General features: G+C 46.0%; 1 protein-coding gene across 6 annotated transcripts in view; it reads right to left on the bottom strand.

Annotated features, from left to right (window-relative positions):
• ppfia2 (PTPRF interacting protein alpha 2) overlaps positions 1–13,305 on the bottom strand; it is a 128,528-nt gene extending 115,223 nt beyond the window's left edge. For 3 of the 6 annotated variants that reach the window (XR_007397239.1, XR_007397234.1, XM_049010021.1), the window contains exons 1-2: positions 12,441–13,304; positions 4,253–4,507 (exon numbers count right to left, since the gene is read on the bottom strand). Coding sequence is in view for 4 of the 6 variants with exons in the window: in XM_049010021.1 (XP_048865978.1) it covers positions 4,253–4,501 (249 nt within the window). In the remaining 2 variants the exon portion in view is untranslated. Of the gene's footprint in view, positions 1–4,252; positions 4,508–12,440 lie in introns of all 6 variants that reach the window. The other 3 variants (XM_049010045.1, XM_049010038.1, XM_049010054.1) reach the window with 2 other exon arrangements.
• Positions 13,306–13,785: the final 480 nt, after the last annotated feature.

Here is a 13,785-nt window from a genome sequence, read left to right as displayed (position 1 = left end):
TCACGCTAATCGGCATCAGGTTAAACGAAGAGAGGGGCGGGTTTTTTTTTCCGTTTAGGAGCTGAAAGAGCCGGTTTACTAAAAAGAGCCGATATTCCCATTTGGCAGAGAGACACAAGGAAAACAAACAACCATGCAAATGAAAATTATCGCAGCCAGAAAAATTATCGACCTCATTTTAATTATCGTGCAATCAATTGATTTATCGTTTATCGCGACAGGCCTAGTTCTGGGAGAACAAAACAGACATTAATCTGTATGACAAAAAATAAACATGAAGCCAAAGACACACAAGGTGAGCCCTGGTCTGGCCAATTTTTGCAGAAAATGAGACACAAACAGCAAGCATGGAAAATAGAAACATGTTTGGTTTGGGTTTGGAAACAGAAAGAGGAAGAGGATGCCGAAGGCATTCAGCCGCTGGCTGTTTGCTAGCAAGACAACAGCTGTCAGGATGCAAGATCTTCAGGAGAATCTGTCTAGATCCAGGTGTGTAACTCCACCCCCTGGAACCTCTTTCAAAGCTGCTTTTGATTTGGCAGGAAAATACAAGATCCACGCATCTTGCTGAGAAAAAAAATTCGCATACAATTCCTCTGAGTGGCTGGACTTGCAGTCGGAAGGATTGTGCGGGGAGATGCCGTTCGTGAGCAGAGATTACACTTTCCATTTATGAGCCATCTGTAACGAAGCTTGTGCAACTACCAAAGTGGACACCACCAAAAGTGTGACATGTCATCCTAACCAAAAGTACATCCCAGAACATGCTTCATTCTACATTTTCTGGTAAAAATTCATAATCAGGTGTCTATAACTTTTGACGTTTCACTACTGTCCTTTGATGTTCTGTTAAACTTCCACTGATGACCATTTTCATTCAAAAGGAAATCATGATGGTTTGTACAGATTTAGGTGCTCACACAAAACTAGGCTCTTCAAACAAAAAGACAGCAGGTGAATGCAGACACTTCAGGGAATATCCAAGGAACGGGCGACAGCCCCCTTTGGAGATGGAGAGCTGGTCTAATCACTAGAATTTTGAATATGTGGTACCATCACAGCTAAGACAGTAATCAGGCATCTGCCCTGGAAATCAAGGCCCCCCGCAGTGTCTTCAAGACTCTAAGACAGACTTTCTCAAGTCCAGAAAAACAACTTGCACATAGTTCCACAAACTAATTTTAGCATGCTTCTTGTGACCATGTAACGACTAAATTTATAGCTGTGTTCTGAATGTTTCACAGAAACCATGAAGTGTAAAACAAGCGTTCTCAGCATACGGACAATCTCTGAACAAAACTTTACATCTTGGTGTCAGAAGACCAAAAGGCAGGATCTCTCGCTTGTTATGCCTCCATTAAACCCCGATCCATCACTAGCAGGGGGTGGGGCCTGCAGTGGCCACACTTAGTTTTCCTTTCAACGGCTGTGACTGTTTTGTAGCCAAGGTTCACGACACACCTGACAAGACCCACAGGCAGCTATATCCTTTGTTCTTCTGAGGCCAGTAGCAATAACTCTGCATTTACAGTAGATACCATCAAAAGGGAAAGACTGCCAGCACTAACGTTCTCCAACATGGCCAACTGCTCACGAGACCCGTCCAGAATTCTCTCCGACCTTACTGGACTTCTGTTTTAGCCAGTGCAAAGTTTCAGGAAACCAGAAGCCAGCAGTGGACTTCCGGTGCTTCCATAACCAAACAGCAACAGGTGTTTGATTCTCTGACACCATGGACCAGAGGTGGAGATTTCATGTCCATAGAGTACAAATCCAGACCAGGATTTTGTTTCAACCAACCAGTTGAGTTTAAAGAGTCACAGTCACTGATAGGGAAAGTACAAATCTTGGTCTGGATTTGTACTTTCTGGACCTGAAGTCTCCACCTCTACAATGGACAGGTTTTAAATACACAAGCAGTCGGACCTCACTTCTCTGGAATGCAGGGACCATTTCACAAAATTTCCCTCAAAGCTTATTATTATTATTCCTCTCCTACGTCAGATGAAGGCCAAGACACCAGGACAGGTTTATAAATGTGAAAGAATTTATTATTATTATTATTATTATTATTATTATTATGTTATACACCTGCCACTGCAGGATAAGCAGGATCGTTTCATTCAGCAGCTCTCCACATAACCTGAGTGTTAATCATCTGCCATGGCATGTTTGATTCTCTGTGCATACAGCTGGAGCTCCACGTCAGGAACGGATCTTCCATGTCCAGCACACGGAAGAGCCTAACGCAGCAAACTATTGCACAAAATAAAGGAGCAGGATGCACGTGTACTCGTGCCTTTTAATATGCAGCAGAAGAGAATACTAGCACAGCAGATGATTGCGTCCATCAGCGCCATTAGCCTGGGGGGTGTCTGAGGAGGAGGCAGCGGGACAGCAGGGAGAGGACAGGGGGACAAGGAGGACAGCAGGGAGAGGACAGGGGGACATGGAGGACAGCAGGGAGAGGACAGGAGGACAAGGAGGACAGCAGGGAGAAGACAGGGGGACATGGAGGACAGCAGGGAGAAGACAGGGGGACAAGGAGGACATCAGGGAGAGGACAGGGGGACAAGGAGGACATCAGGGAGAGGACAGGGGGACAAGGAGGACATCAGGGAGAGGACAGGGGGACAAGGAGGACAGCAGGGAGAGGACAGGGGGACAGCACAGCCTGCACTAAGGCCTGCTGCTGCTTGCCTGGCCTCACTTCCTGGGTCTCTCCTGAGCTACTGTATGTCAAAAAAGCATCTCCACGCCACACACGTCCTTCAGAACTAGGTCATCTCCAAGCCTGAGGCTGAAAATACGGTGAATGGTCTCACAAAATTCAAGAGATCTGTATCAACCACGTTCAAAAACATTAACCTAATTCCTCTTTAGTTCTGTAAAGCGTCCACAAATAGGATCAAAGTTACCAAAAAGCAGCTTAAACACTAAAAAATACTTAGGAAGATGGAAAAAAAGTGTCCGGATAAGTGTCAGAATCACGGTCCAACAAGCTGAGCTGCCCCACAAGCAATCAGTGCAGACTAACTAGTACTGCTACATTATAAATGGCATCGTCTGTCTGCAGGTGATCATGCAGCTGCCACCACCCCCCCCCACCCCCCAAACGCAACATTCACCATTTACGCTGTGTCACCATGTGATGCACATGGTGATGCACAATTCTTTCCCACACTTCATCGCCAACCAATTAATAATTAACTAAAACCTTACATCCAGCCACTAACGAATCAGTAGGATCAGGCAGAGGTTCCGAGACGTTACCAGGTCCACAAGGGACGCTTGGGTGTTGCTTGAAGGCAAAGGAGGACAGTTCACTCTCTGCACCCATAAGTCTGTTTTTTTAAGAAGACACCTGACATGCAGTTAACTCAAAGTGCATGGAAACGCTTCGGCACACCCACAATGCAAAAACACATACAAAGACCTTACTGATAAGCACCTTCAATTTCTAGGGAATGACCTCACTGATTAAAAGTGACGCCACGGAAAAAAAAAAGAACTTAATCGTAAAGAGAGAATCGCATGGGAAAGCGGACGGAACATCACCTTACATTCTCCCGTAAATCAAAGTCTGCATGGCCTTGGGCTCTTTACTCCTCCTCCATCTTTAACGGTGCATTTGAGACACCATAACTACAGACAGTTTAGGGAAATGATGGCAGACGTCCACAGCGCTGAGGCTCAGCCTCCGGTTTCAGGCCCCTTTCGGGAGGCCATCCTCACTTCAGCCAAGGTGTGTGACCTCCGGCATACATGCTCGTTTTGCCATCTCCCGCAAAACCACATGAATTATTCGTATAGCCGTGAACTGCCTGGAAACAAAGTCTTTTTTTCCCCGCAACAAAGAGCGCGATTCCTCTGGTAAGGAAGTGTGCACCACTATCGACTAGAATTGCTAACATTTTGCTGCTGGCCCTCTTATCTCAGTGTAGGATTATGAGGTTTAGAATAACAAATATAACATAATAACTAATGTAACCAACCAAGTAATAAATAAAATATTTGACCTCTCAGGACTGAAGACACACACATTCCTCTTCTCCCTATCAACACTATCCACCTGGCAACAGAAACCAGCAACACCTACATAACTCCAAACAACAAGAATGGCCTGCATCATGATTATCATCATCACTACAAAGATTAAGTTCACAGAAGTAGTGTTCCAGCTGCCAGCCTCCTTCAATGGTGCTGTCTGATGAGTATGGGCAGGGCTCTGATTGACATGGGCGGGGCTTACCTGAGGCAGGGCGGAGCTCAGCTGCCTCTGCAGCGAATCGCGGTCGTAGATGACGTCCTGCAGGTGCTGCTGCGCCAGCCCCAGGCTCTCCTGCGTCTCGCGCAGCGTATCCAGCAGCCGGTCGCGCTCGTCCAGCATGTTGACCATCAGCTGCTCGAAGTGCGAGTCCGGGTCCGAGGCACTGCTCTGGGAGCCGCGCTGGCCGGCCGCCGTGTCCTCGCTGATGGTGGGCATCACCTCGCACATCATCTCGCCCTGGAGGAGGTGAGGAGCCACGTCAGGCCGAGGCGGGGGCAGATTCTCGCACACGGGGCGGCAGGCGTGCGGAAAGCGTGGCAAATGATTCGACTTTCCTCTAATGAGACACACGCGCATGCAAGTGGGTGTCTGCTAAGCACTGAGAACTTGAGATGAGATACCAGCAAAATCCGACCGTTTCAGGATAGTAGAAAAGTACGACACAGAGCAGCACGCTTTGTGGTACCAAAAAGTTCTGCGGTAAATCAAAATGCACTCTAGGGTTACTGACGAAGTTTCAGGGTAACACTGTAAAAGAATCACCGTCGATGTCACACTGACAAACAGCACTATATCAGGATCCTCACACACGGTATTAGACACAACATGAGATATCTGCATACACCTGGATAGACACATACAGATAGATAGATGGGTGTGTGCGTGGAGGGGGTGGGGGGGGACGAGTGGTGCCTGAGCACCTGCTATTTTTGCATGAACGACTGAAAATGCCTCTCTTCTGAGTCCCAAGTCATTTACCAAGGGGGAACACCCCCCCCCCCCCACCCAGTCAGCAAATTTCAAGTCACATTCAACAAGGGGGAGGGGGGCATCCATGGCAGGCAAATATTACTAGTCAAATACCTACCCCTCAAAAAGTCTCCTATCTGTAGGTCCTAGACAGACACACAGACAGACAGATAGATAAATAGATCTTACTTTTCTAATTTAAGATCCAAGCACTCAACTACAGATTTCATACTTGTGGTTCTCTGTGGGTCAGCCCAATTCTCACGTGGCGAGTTACGCAATGTGATGGATCTACAGTGCACGTGTCACACGGCCCCGATTCTTAAACGAGGCTCATTGGGAATCGAACATGCCTTCCTGAGGTACCCATCTCTCAACCTCGGCTCGGGTTATGTTCGCCGGATTGACAAGAAGCACATTTGAGGCAAATTAAAAATGGCAGAGAGACAGATGAACAACTGCAGTGAAATTCATTAAAAAAAAAACCTCAAACAACATTAAGAAGCAAAATAGTCAAGAGACACAGAAACTCCTGCACTTCCCAGAGCGGGTCCAGCTGTTCTGAGAAGCCAGTACGTTTAAAGAGTGCAGACGGACCATAAACCCAGTTAATGGGACGCTGTGCTCCCAGCCCAGCCCCCAAAGCCCAGCAGAACCAGCATCTCTACGCTGCCGGAGGCTGTCGACACCAGCAGCAGCACCAAGCTGCACAGACTCTCAGCATCTGAAAAGCTCTGTGGCAATATGGCAGCGTGAGTTTGCAATGCAAAAAAGCAAAAACATCAATGTTCCCCGCATCCTCGTGTGCCAGAAGATAACAGCCGGGCTGTCTCTCGACACCGCCTGGGCCGGGAGATCGTGCTCTCCGCGTGGACCAGGCGCACCGCCATCCTCACTGTCCGCCAGCCAGGACATGCGGCCTCTGATAGGGAGGTGGAGGGACACATGGCCATTAACCAAACACCTGCTGCGATGGGGGCCCCGCAGCATGTGCCTGTGGGTGTGTGAATAGATTTGGCCCTGGACCGGACTAAGGTGTTTCTCAGCCTCATCTGTGGGAGTGGATGCAGGCCCTCCAGTAACCTTAAATGGATGGATGGATGGATAAACATGCAGGTATTTGCCGGGTATTACAAGTCATCAAAATATCTTCTGTTTATCAGAATACTATCTTCTTAATCTGCTGGGAATGAAGGACTAAAGTGAAATCGTTCACCTTTCACCTTACACACAGCAGAAAAGTCAGAAGCATTCTCCAAAATTTCCACCACAAAAGCTAAAAGCTGAGTGTCGGACCCTTGGGAAGTTGCTCATCCGTATCAGCATGTAAGTCAGTAACACGCAGCCCATGAGAGAGAGTCTAAACATAACTGAGAACTTCAGACCAACAAGCTGCTGCTTGCTTACAAGGAACCCCCCCCCCCCAAGAACTGCCAGTTAAACACAACCAGGACACCACAGAACCACACCAGGTGGTAAGGAGTCATTAGCAGGAAGGGAGGTGGTCACACCTTGGTAACACTTTACTTGAAGCAATCATCATAATGCGTTATAGATGCCTTCATAATGCATTATAGCGCATTCATAAAGTATTATACACACGGCTATAACTATTTGCAAAAAAAAGGCATAACACATAACAGCCATGTTCATTATGTATTATGACTGCCTTATGAAACTGATCTATAATATACTGCAGATACATTTATAATGCAGGACAAAGCATCCTTAATGCTTATACTGACCATTATAATGCATTATAAAGGTAGCTATAGTGTGTTATAGATGAGAGCGTCATAGAACATTCATAATGCATAATACACATGGCTATAATGTGCGATTACTGTTTATGAATAGTTATAGCCATGTGTATAAGACCTTCATAATCCATTCATAATGTATGTATAATACATTATACATGGGTGCTTTAAGTAAAGTGTTAGCGAAGCTATCTTATCATCATTATACTAAATAAATACATATGTACCAATCGAGCTTTTATGTGGCACTGCCCAGAATCGAAACCCGGAGAACACAGCCTGTTATCTAGCTCCATTGGCCCTAACGGTACCAAATGAACACTGCAGGAATACATTAACAGATAAGTGAATGTGCAGTTAATGTTTGTCAGGGACACTCTGTACATTTCTGTGGCAGTTACGATTTGTGCTGATACCAAATTAATGATAATTGCCACCTATGTTCAGATTTGAAAAAAATAAAAATCTGGCCCATGATGTGCAAAAGAGGGCACACAATGTTACGGGGATGAAAGGGGGGACATCGTGGGCATGTTAATCATCGTATCGAGTGCAAAATGAGTCGTGTGTTAGAGGGAAAGGCACACACCTAGAAGGATCGGCCCGTCTAGATTAATGAGCAAAGCGGCAATTCCGAATGTGACTCGGCTGGCCAGCCTGGGGGCTAAGAGCCAGATTAAGACTGATCTTACCAAACCGCGTTAAATTTGACAGTGCACCTGATGTAGTACTGGCCTTACACAGTGTGGTCAGTAGCCACTGTATTAGTTATAGTTGCCAATACCGGGTCTGTTTTTCTCATAGAGAAGCCTGGATTCTTGGTGTCATGGATTCAACACAAATACTGCAAAGGGATGATCCCTTACAGACTTCACCACGTTCTCACACTTGTCCCCTCCGACCTCCCTGTTTTCTCAACTGACTGGATCTTTTTGCATATCACACCATTCTCTGTAAACTCTAGACACCAAACTGCATGAAAACCCCAGGATGGTGCCTGTTTCAAAGACGCTGGAACCACCTCGTCCAACACCAGCCATCACACCACGTTTTACCTCGCGTCCGTCATGCCGCGTCGGCCGTCATAAAACTCTCAAAACAGTGACTGAACCTCTTGTCCCTGTCAGCTTGCTGTATATATTCAGCTGCAGCCACGTGATTCTGTTTGAAACAGAGGCACCGTGTGGCTCCGCAGGTCAAGGCACTGTGCCCGTGACCAGAAGGTCGCTGGTTCAAATTCCACGGCTGACAGAGTGATGTCACCGTTACCAGCCCTTGAGCAAGGCCCTTAACCCCAAGTGCTCAAGGGACGGTGGCTGACCCTGCTCTCTGATCCACACTTGTACTCTGCTTTGGACAAAAGTGTCTGCTAAATAAACAAATGCAAATGAGCAGACTGTCTGCAGGTGTATCTTATAATGTGGCTGCTGGGTGCATGTGTACCGCATCATCATTAAGTCGAGGAAGTTACATCACCAATTCTCTAACAAAGCACAAGCAATGAATATGGGCACGATGCAAAATTAGGAGGTAGCACATCAACATACAATAATATATAACGCAGCAGTTGCCATGGTAATTAATAGAATACCATTTACTGCTCACTGTTCTAATATGGAAAAATACCTAATTCTACATCTTTTTTGTTCAAATGTTTCACGGACCACAATTATTAAATTACTAAACAATTATATGCACATAAATTGCATAAAATTCAGCAAAAAAAAAAAAAAAACAGCACAACTGCATGTCTTTATTCGGCATTTCAGGCACACATGACACAAATTTACATGTAAATTGTGCATAATGATCGCAATCATTGCACAACAAAGCTAAGGGGAAATAGGAATGGGGCTGAGGAGCTGAGGGCACTGCGACACCGGCGACGCAGGAAATGCAGCAGAAGCAATGGTGTTCCATCGCCATGCCATATGCCAGCTGGTGAATAATTTAAGCGTGCCGGATGCGGGGCCCCCGCCCCTGTCACCACACGTCAGTCCCGAAGCACAGCCTGATGTGGGAATTGCGGACACCTGCCGGAAACCTGAGCTTCCGGGTGCGGCTGGAGGGGGTGGGGGGTGGCCGCATGATGCCGGGAACACCGGAGGATCCCAGGAAGAGCCGCAGACACACCGAGCGGCAAACGAGATACGACGGCCAGCGCCCCGAGCCTCACCATGGAGGTTCTCATCCTGTACCCATTTAGGGAACGAACTGAGGTAATGCTGAACGGATCTTCTGTGGGGGGGGGCGGGGCCACAGCTACACGGGAGGGCTGCCGTTAGACCTTCGGCGTATGCCTCAGCAGGTCAGGACTCCATGCTCGTTATCAGAAGGTCACCAGTTTGAATCCCTTTGGGCCCAGGAGCAAAGCCTTTAACCTCCAGTTCCAGGGGGCGCTGCACGCTGGCTGACCCTGTACTATGACGCCCATACTTCCTCTCACCTTTATATGTGTCTCATGGAGAGCAAGGGAGGATAGGGGAAAAGAGAATTTCCTCATCACAGCATCTGCATTCTATACAGAATACACACAGCTCAACCTATGCCCCTGACTGCGCCCAGACTGGAAAAAACAGACCCACAGGAGCCAGGACACAACCCATCTGCTTGGGGTCAATTAATAAAAGATTAACTGACATTTTTCTGTATATTTTTAACCAGTCAGACGAGCCGTTTTATAGAACATAGAGACGTCTGGCCCTTTACAGAGCAAGAATTAACCTGCACAGCAGTCCAATAAAACTGATAGTCTCCAGACTCATCAATGTGGAGCCTCTCAAAATACTGACATCCATCCATCCATCCATCTCCCATAACTGCTCATCCAGTACAGGATTATGGGGGGAGGGGAAGCAGAAATACTTGGCAAGACACACCCTGGATGGGATGTCAGTCTATTACAGTGTGCGCACACACACAGTGGGGGCAGGAATCATACCCATAATGCAATAGGCTTGAGTCCACCGTGCTGCCCACCGAGTCACCCAGACAATTCACACATTGTTCGGAAACCAGAGAGTGTTTCTTTCAAACTCTAAACATTTCAGACGTTCTACGCTCTGGCTCTAGGGAAAACTGAAGTGGAAAAACTTTGTTGAACTTTACAGAAGCCTGACAGCTACTCTTTCATCCAAAAGCAAAAAATTAAATATTTAATCCGTTCTCTAGGTGCTACTCTTTAATGAAAAGGATCCAGTAACTGCAAATGTTTAAAAAGACAGAAATTATGGTTTTAAGGGGTGGCTTTTTAAAAGCACTCCTTCAGCAGAGTGCAGATCCTTCCCATATAAGGAAATACATCGGTTCTGCTTTTGGGATGTATTCAGTCCTCGATCTAGACGTGGTTACGGCCCCAGGAAACTGAACCGACTACAGCTGCAGGAGGGCTGTCAGTTATAAAAGATGAACACTATAAGATTTTTCAGAGCATGTTTTTATCATTCTAAGTTCTTCTCATAAGACAATTCAGTTAAAAGGGAAAAAAGAGCAGACAGAGTTGTATACAGCTGAAAGGGTGAATTATTAGTTTAAACCAAGATATGCATCACCATACGAATGAAGGGAACCTGTAGGTGATGGACTTAACCACCTTATGATTAAGGATGACACTGTAATAGTATGACTTTATTTGCATATAATAATTCATGTGGCACATTTAGTTAGCATGCATTTTCTCATCGAGTTTATGCAGGATTTCATAATTCTTTTGAGCAGTGATTTAGTTCCTGTTATAATATTCCCCAGCCAAGAAAGGCCCTCCCCACCTATCAAGCCACCATGGTAACCGACTTGGTGGTTGACTTGGAGACCACCCAATGGGACGTCCCCTGCTACCCATCACTAGCCGGTCTGCAGAAATCTGCAGGAAATCCACAGCAAGCACCTCCATCCAGGCACGGAGCAAGACCCCAGCTCCCCAATTCTTTCTTCCACGTTTCTCACTCTCAGTCTCCATCCAATCGTGAGGTTACAAAACTTGCAAAACCAGCAGATGCCGATCTGTCCTCCTTTTGCAGAGCTTGTTTTTGGGAATTGTATCAAACGGGGACCCTGGTGTAAAACTACTCTGTGCAGACACAGCACTCGACAGAGCCCCTCAGAGTGGAAGGTCATACTGTGGCCATTGCTAAGCATAGCCTGGATCCTAAACCTGAATGATCTGAATAAATGATGATTTGAACTTGCGGAAAAATAGAAATAAAAAACATTCACATGGACTAATGTGACCCAAAAATCATACTTGGGAAGGTAAAAGTCAAATACTTCAAATGAATATTAGATCACAAATTATTGGAACTGGATCTTTTCTGAAAATGAGAAATTGACTTAAATGCCACAGCTTATCGGATGCATATTGGATGACTGAAAAATTAGTGAAAAAAAAATCTAAGGGAAGTCACCCCAGTCGACCCCCCCCTCCTGACGCCCCCTTTCTTGTCATGTATGAGCTGCCCGGCTGGGTGTCGGGGGGAGGAGGGGGTCCAGTTTCATCCCGCATGATGTCATTATCGCTCGGGATGCCTGTAGGAAGATTCGCGCAGGGCGCCCCGGCGACATCGCCACGGTGCCGCCTGGAAACCCATGGAGGCAAGGTCACCGAGAGTCGTCAGTCAATGGAGATTTAATAAAGAGCGGAATAAAGAGTAACGTTATGGCCAGTCTACACCCGATTTGCAGCAGAGCACGAGGGTCAGTGTCACTGGGCATCAAAGGCATATCTACCGATTCCGTTTCTATCGGCACCGATATTAATCCATATATTACACAGGCTTAAAAATCTTATTTTGTATGAGGCTGCACTTGATCAGCCACAGGTATTTTAGCAAACCAAGATAACACAAAAAATTAAAATGAACTTTATTCTAGATTTTACGAACATTCTCCGGAGTCTCCAGGATGTCCACAACCCGTGCACATAACTTGCACTACAGAATTATTCCACAGCAATAATACGTACATTATCGTTGCCTTTTAAGATGCTTTCATTAATATTTCAGCAAGCAGGATAAATCAATAATTCATACATAAAAACCAAAGGGGAAAAATGCAATCTATGTTATAAAGCTAATTAAGCGGTAATGGTACGATTACTTTGTTTCAAGGGCGCCACACATGCGTTTGCGTGCACATTTCCGCATGTTTCATTCATCTCACATATGCAAATGCTGTCATAACCCACAGACACCACATACAGGAGGGGTGGTTACTTCTCGTTTCACGTTGACATTTATTAAAACACCAGTGATTCTCGGCAACGCACACCCTTTATATCTGAAATACCACCTTCACGGCGCTTTTATATTAATTGAGGAAAAACCAGTGCCCATTGTCTCAGATGCATGACATCATTCTTTTTTTCCCCTTTCCCCCTCCACTCTTCTACTTGAAAGCAGAGATGCACACAGCTGTGTTTCTCATGATTTTTGACCATTATCTCATTACGGGCAAGAAACAATACAACAATTACATTTACACGGAGCATGCCACTCCGGCACCTCGCACATCTGCACAAGTTTCCCTTAACAGCGTCCAGGGCGGTCCGTATGCATCCCCTCACAGGTAGGTTACTACGGAGTGGCGAGCCGTCATTCACAAATATTAATTAGCAGCTGGGAAAAAATACATATATTATTAAAAAGCAGACTAGACATACTTACAGTTTACTTATATATCCGTGCCCACCGTAGATGAAGACCGTGAGACAGCCGCAGTCTCCGAAATCACACAGCTGCCCACTCCGGGACCATCGGCGTTAGAGGGCTTCGCTCGCAACCCGCCGCGACACGCAAGCCGGGCTTTCTGGGGGGGGCACCGGGGTTAAATCCACGCCTGGCATTTTTGCGAAAAACTTAAAACTGGCCAGCTCGCCGGTGACATTTCGTTTTCCAAAAATACCCATTGGTGAGAAGATGGCACGTTGCAATTTGTGCCTAGGAAAGCGCACCCCGGTAAAGACCATTGTCAGCGCCCGCGGAGGGGGGGCTCGTCTTAAAGTTGCAGTTGTGCATTTTTTTTATTCATTTTTGTTTCTTTGGGATTCTTTGCAGATTGGAGAAATTAAATTGTGCTTTCTAAACAAGCACAGTGTCTTTTGAAATAAGTGTTCGCAATGAACAGGTACCCTTGCAAGACGAAATGAACGAATGGACCCTTGCTCCAAATGAAAATAAAATCTGTGATATGAAAGAATAAAAGGCTTGCCTTGTCACTCGAATGTAGCTATTATATACATGCTGACATGAATAAATAAATCCTAATTATGCCAAAATGTATGATCTGCGGGGTTTAGACTAGCCAGGATATAGACGGGGAGCACAGAAGCCCCCGGTGCCCATGAAGCCCCTGCCTACCTGCCCACTCACCTCTGCCGCTCACATGAGTGGTTCCCGCCGATCCCGAAATAAATGTGAAGTAATCGTTCCTGCCTTGGCCGTTACGCTCCCATTTTAAGCAGGCGGATGGAGATTTTACGACCGGGAAACTCTGACTCCTCAGAAGCGCTGCTTTGGTTTATAAGATCACTGTAGTTACCACCAAGCATAACCCCAAGGACCACCTATATGCTCATCCCCTCCGGCAGTGATGGGACGGCAGGTGTTACTCAATTACCTGGGCGTAATTGATACAGCACGGGGATCACGGGAAACCCCAAGCAGCAAGGGCTCCTATCGACCACCTACTGCTAATACTGTGTTAATACTTCGATACAATGATTAACTATACGATCATGCATACAAAATTCGCTGAGCAAAAGTATGTCAGTTATGTTTTTTACAAACCATTTCGAGTATCTAAACTAATCTAATAGTTCCTTTACTTATGCATGAAAATACCAACACGTACATACGATTTAACCGCCTTTACGGAATGTAAATCTGCAGTTAGGTATAAATAATCTCTTTATTCTAAGCGATCTGTTAGCTGGATCTGTAGACGACATGTGCACCGAAGTGTGGATTTAATGATTAATGGTATTCCTACTTATGTCTTTTGAAAATGTTA

Source organism: Brienomyrus brachyistius, chromosome 1 (genome assembly GCF_023856365.1).
Source record: "Brienomyrus brachyistius isolate T26 chromosome 1, BBRACH_0.4, whole genome shotgun sequence".
In the NCBI taxonomy this organism is placed as follows: Eukaryota; Metazoa; Chordata; class Actinopteri; order Osteoglossiformes; family Mormyridae; genus Brienomyrus; species Brienomyrus brachyistius.
Note: the sequence above shows the minus strand (reverse complement) of the source record. Positions and strands in the feature narration are given on the sequence as shown.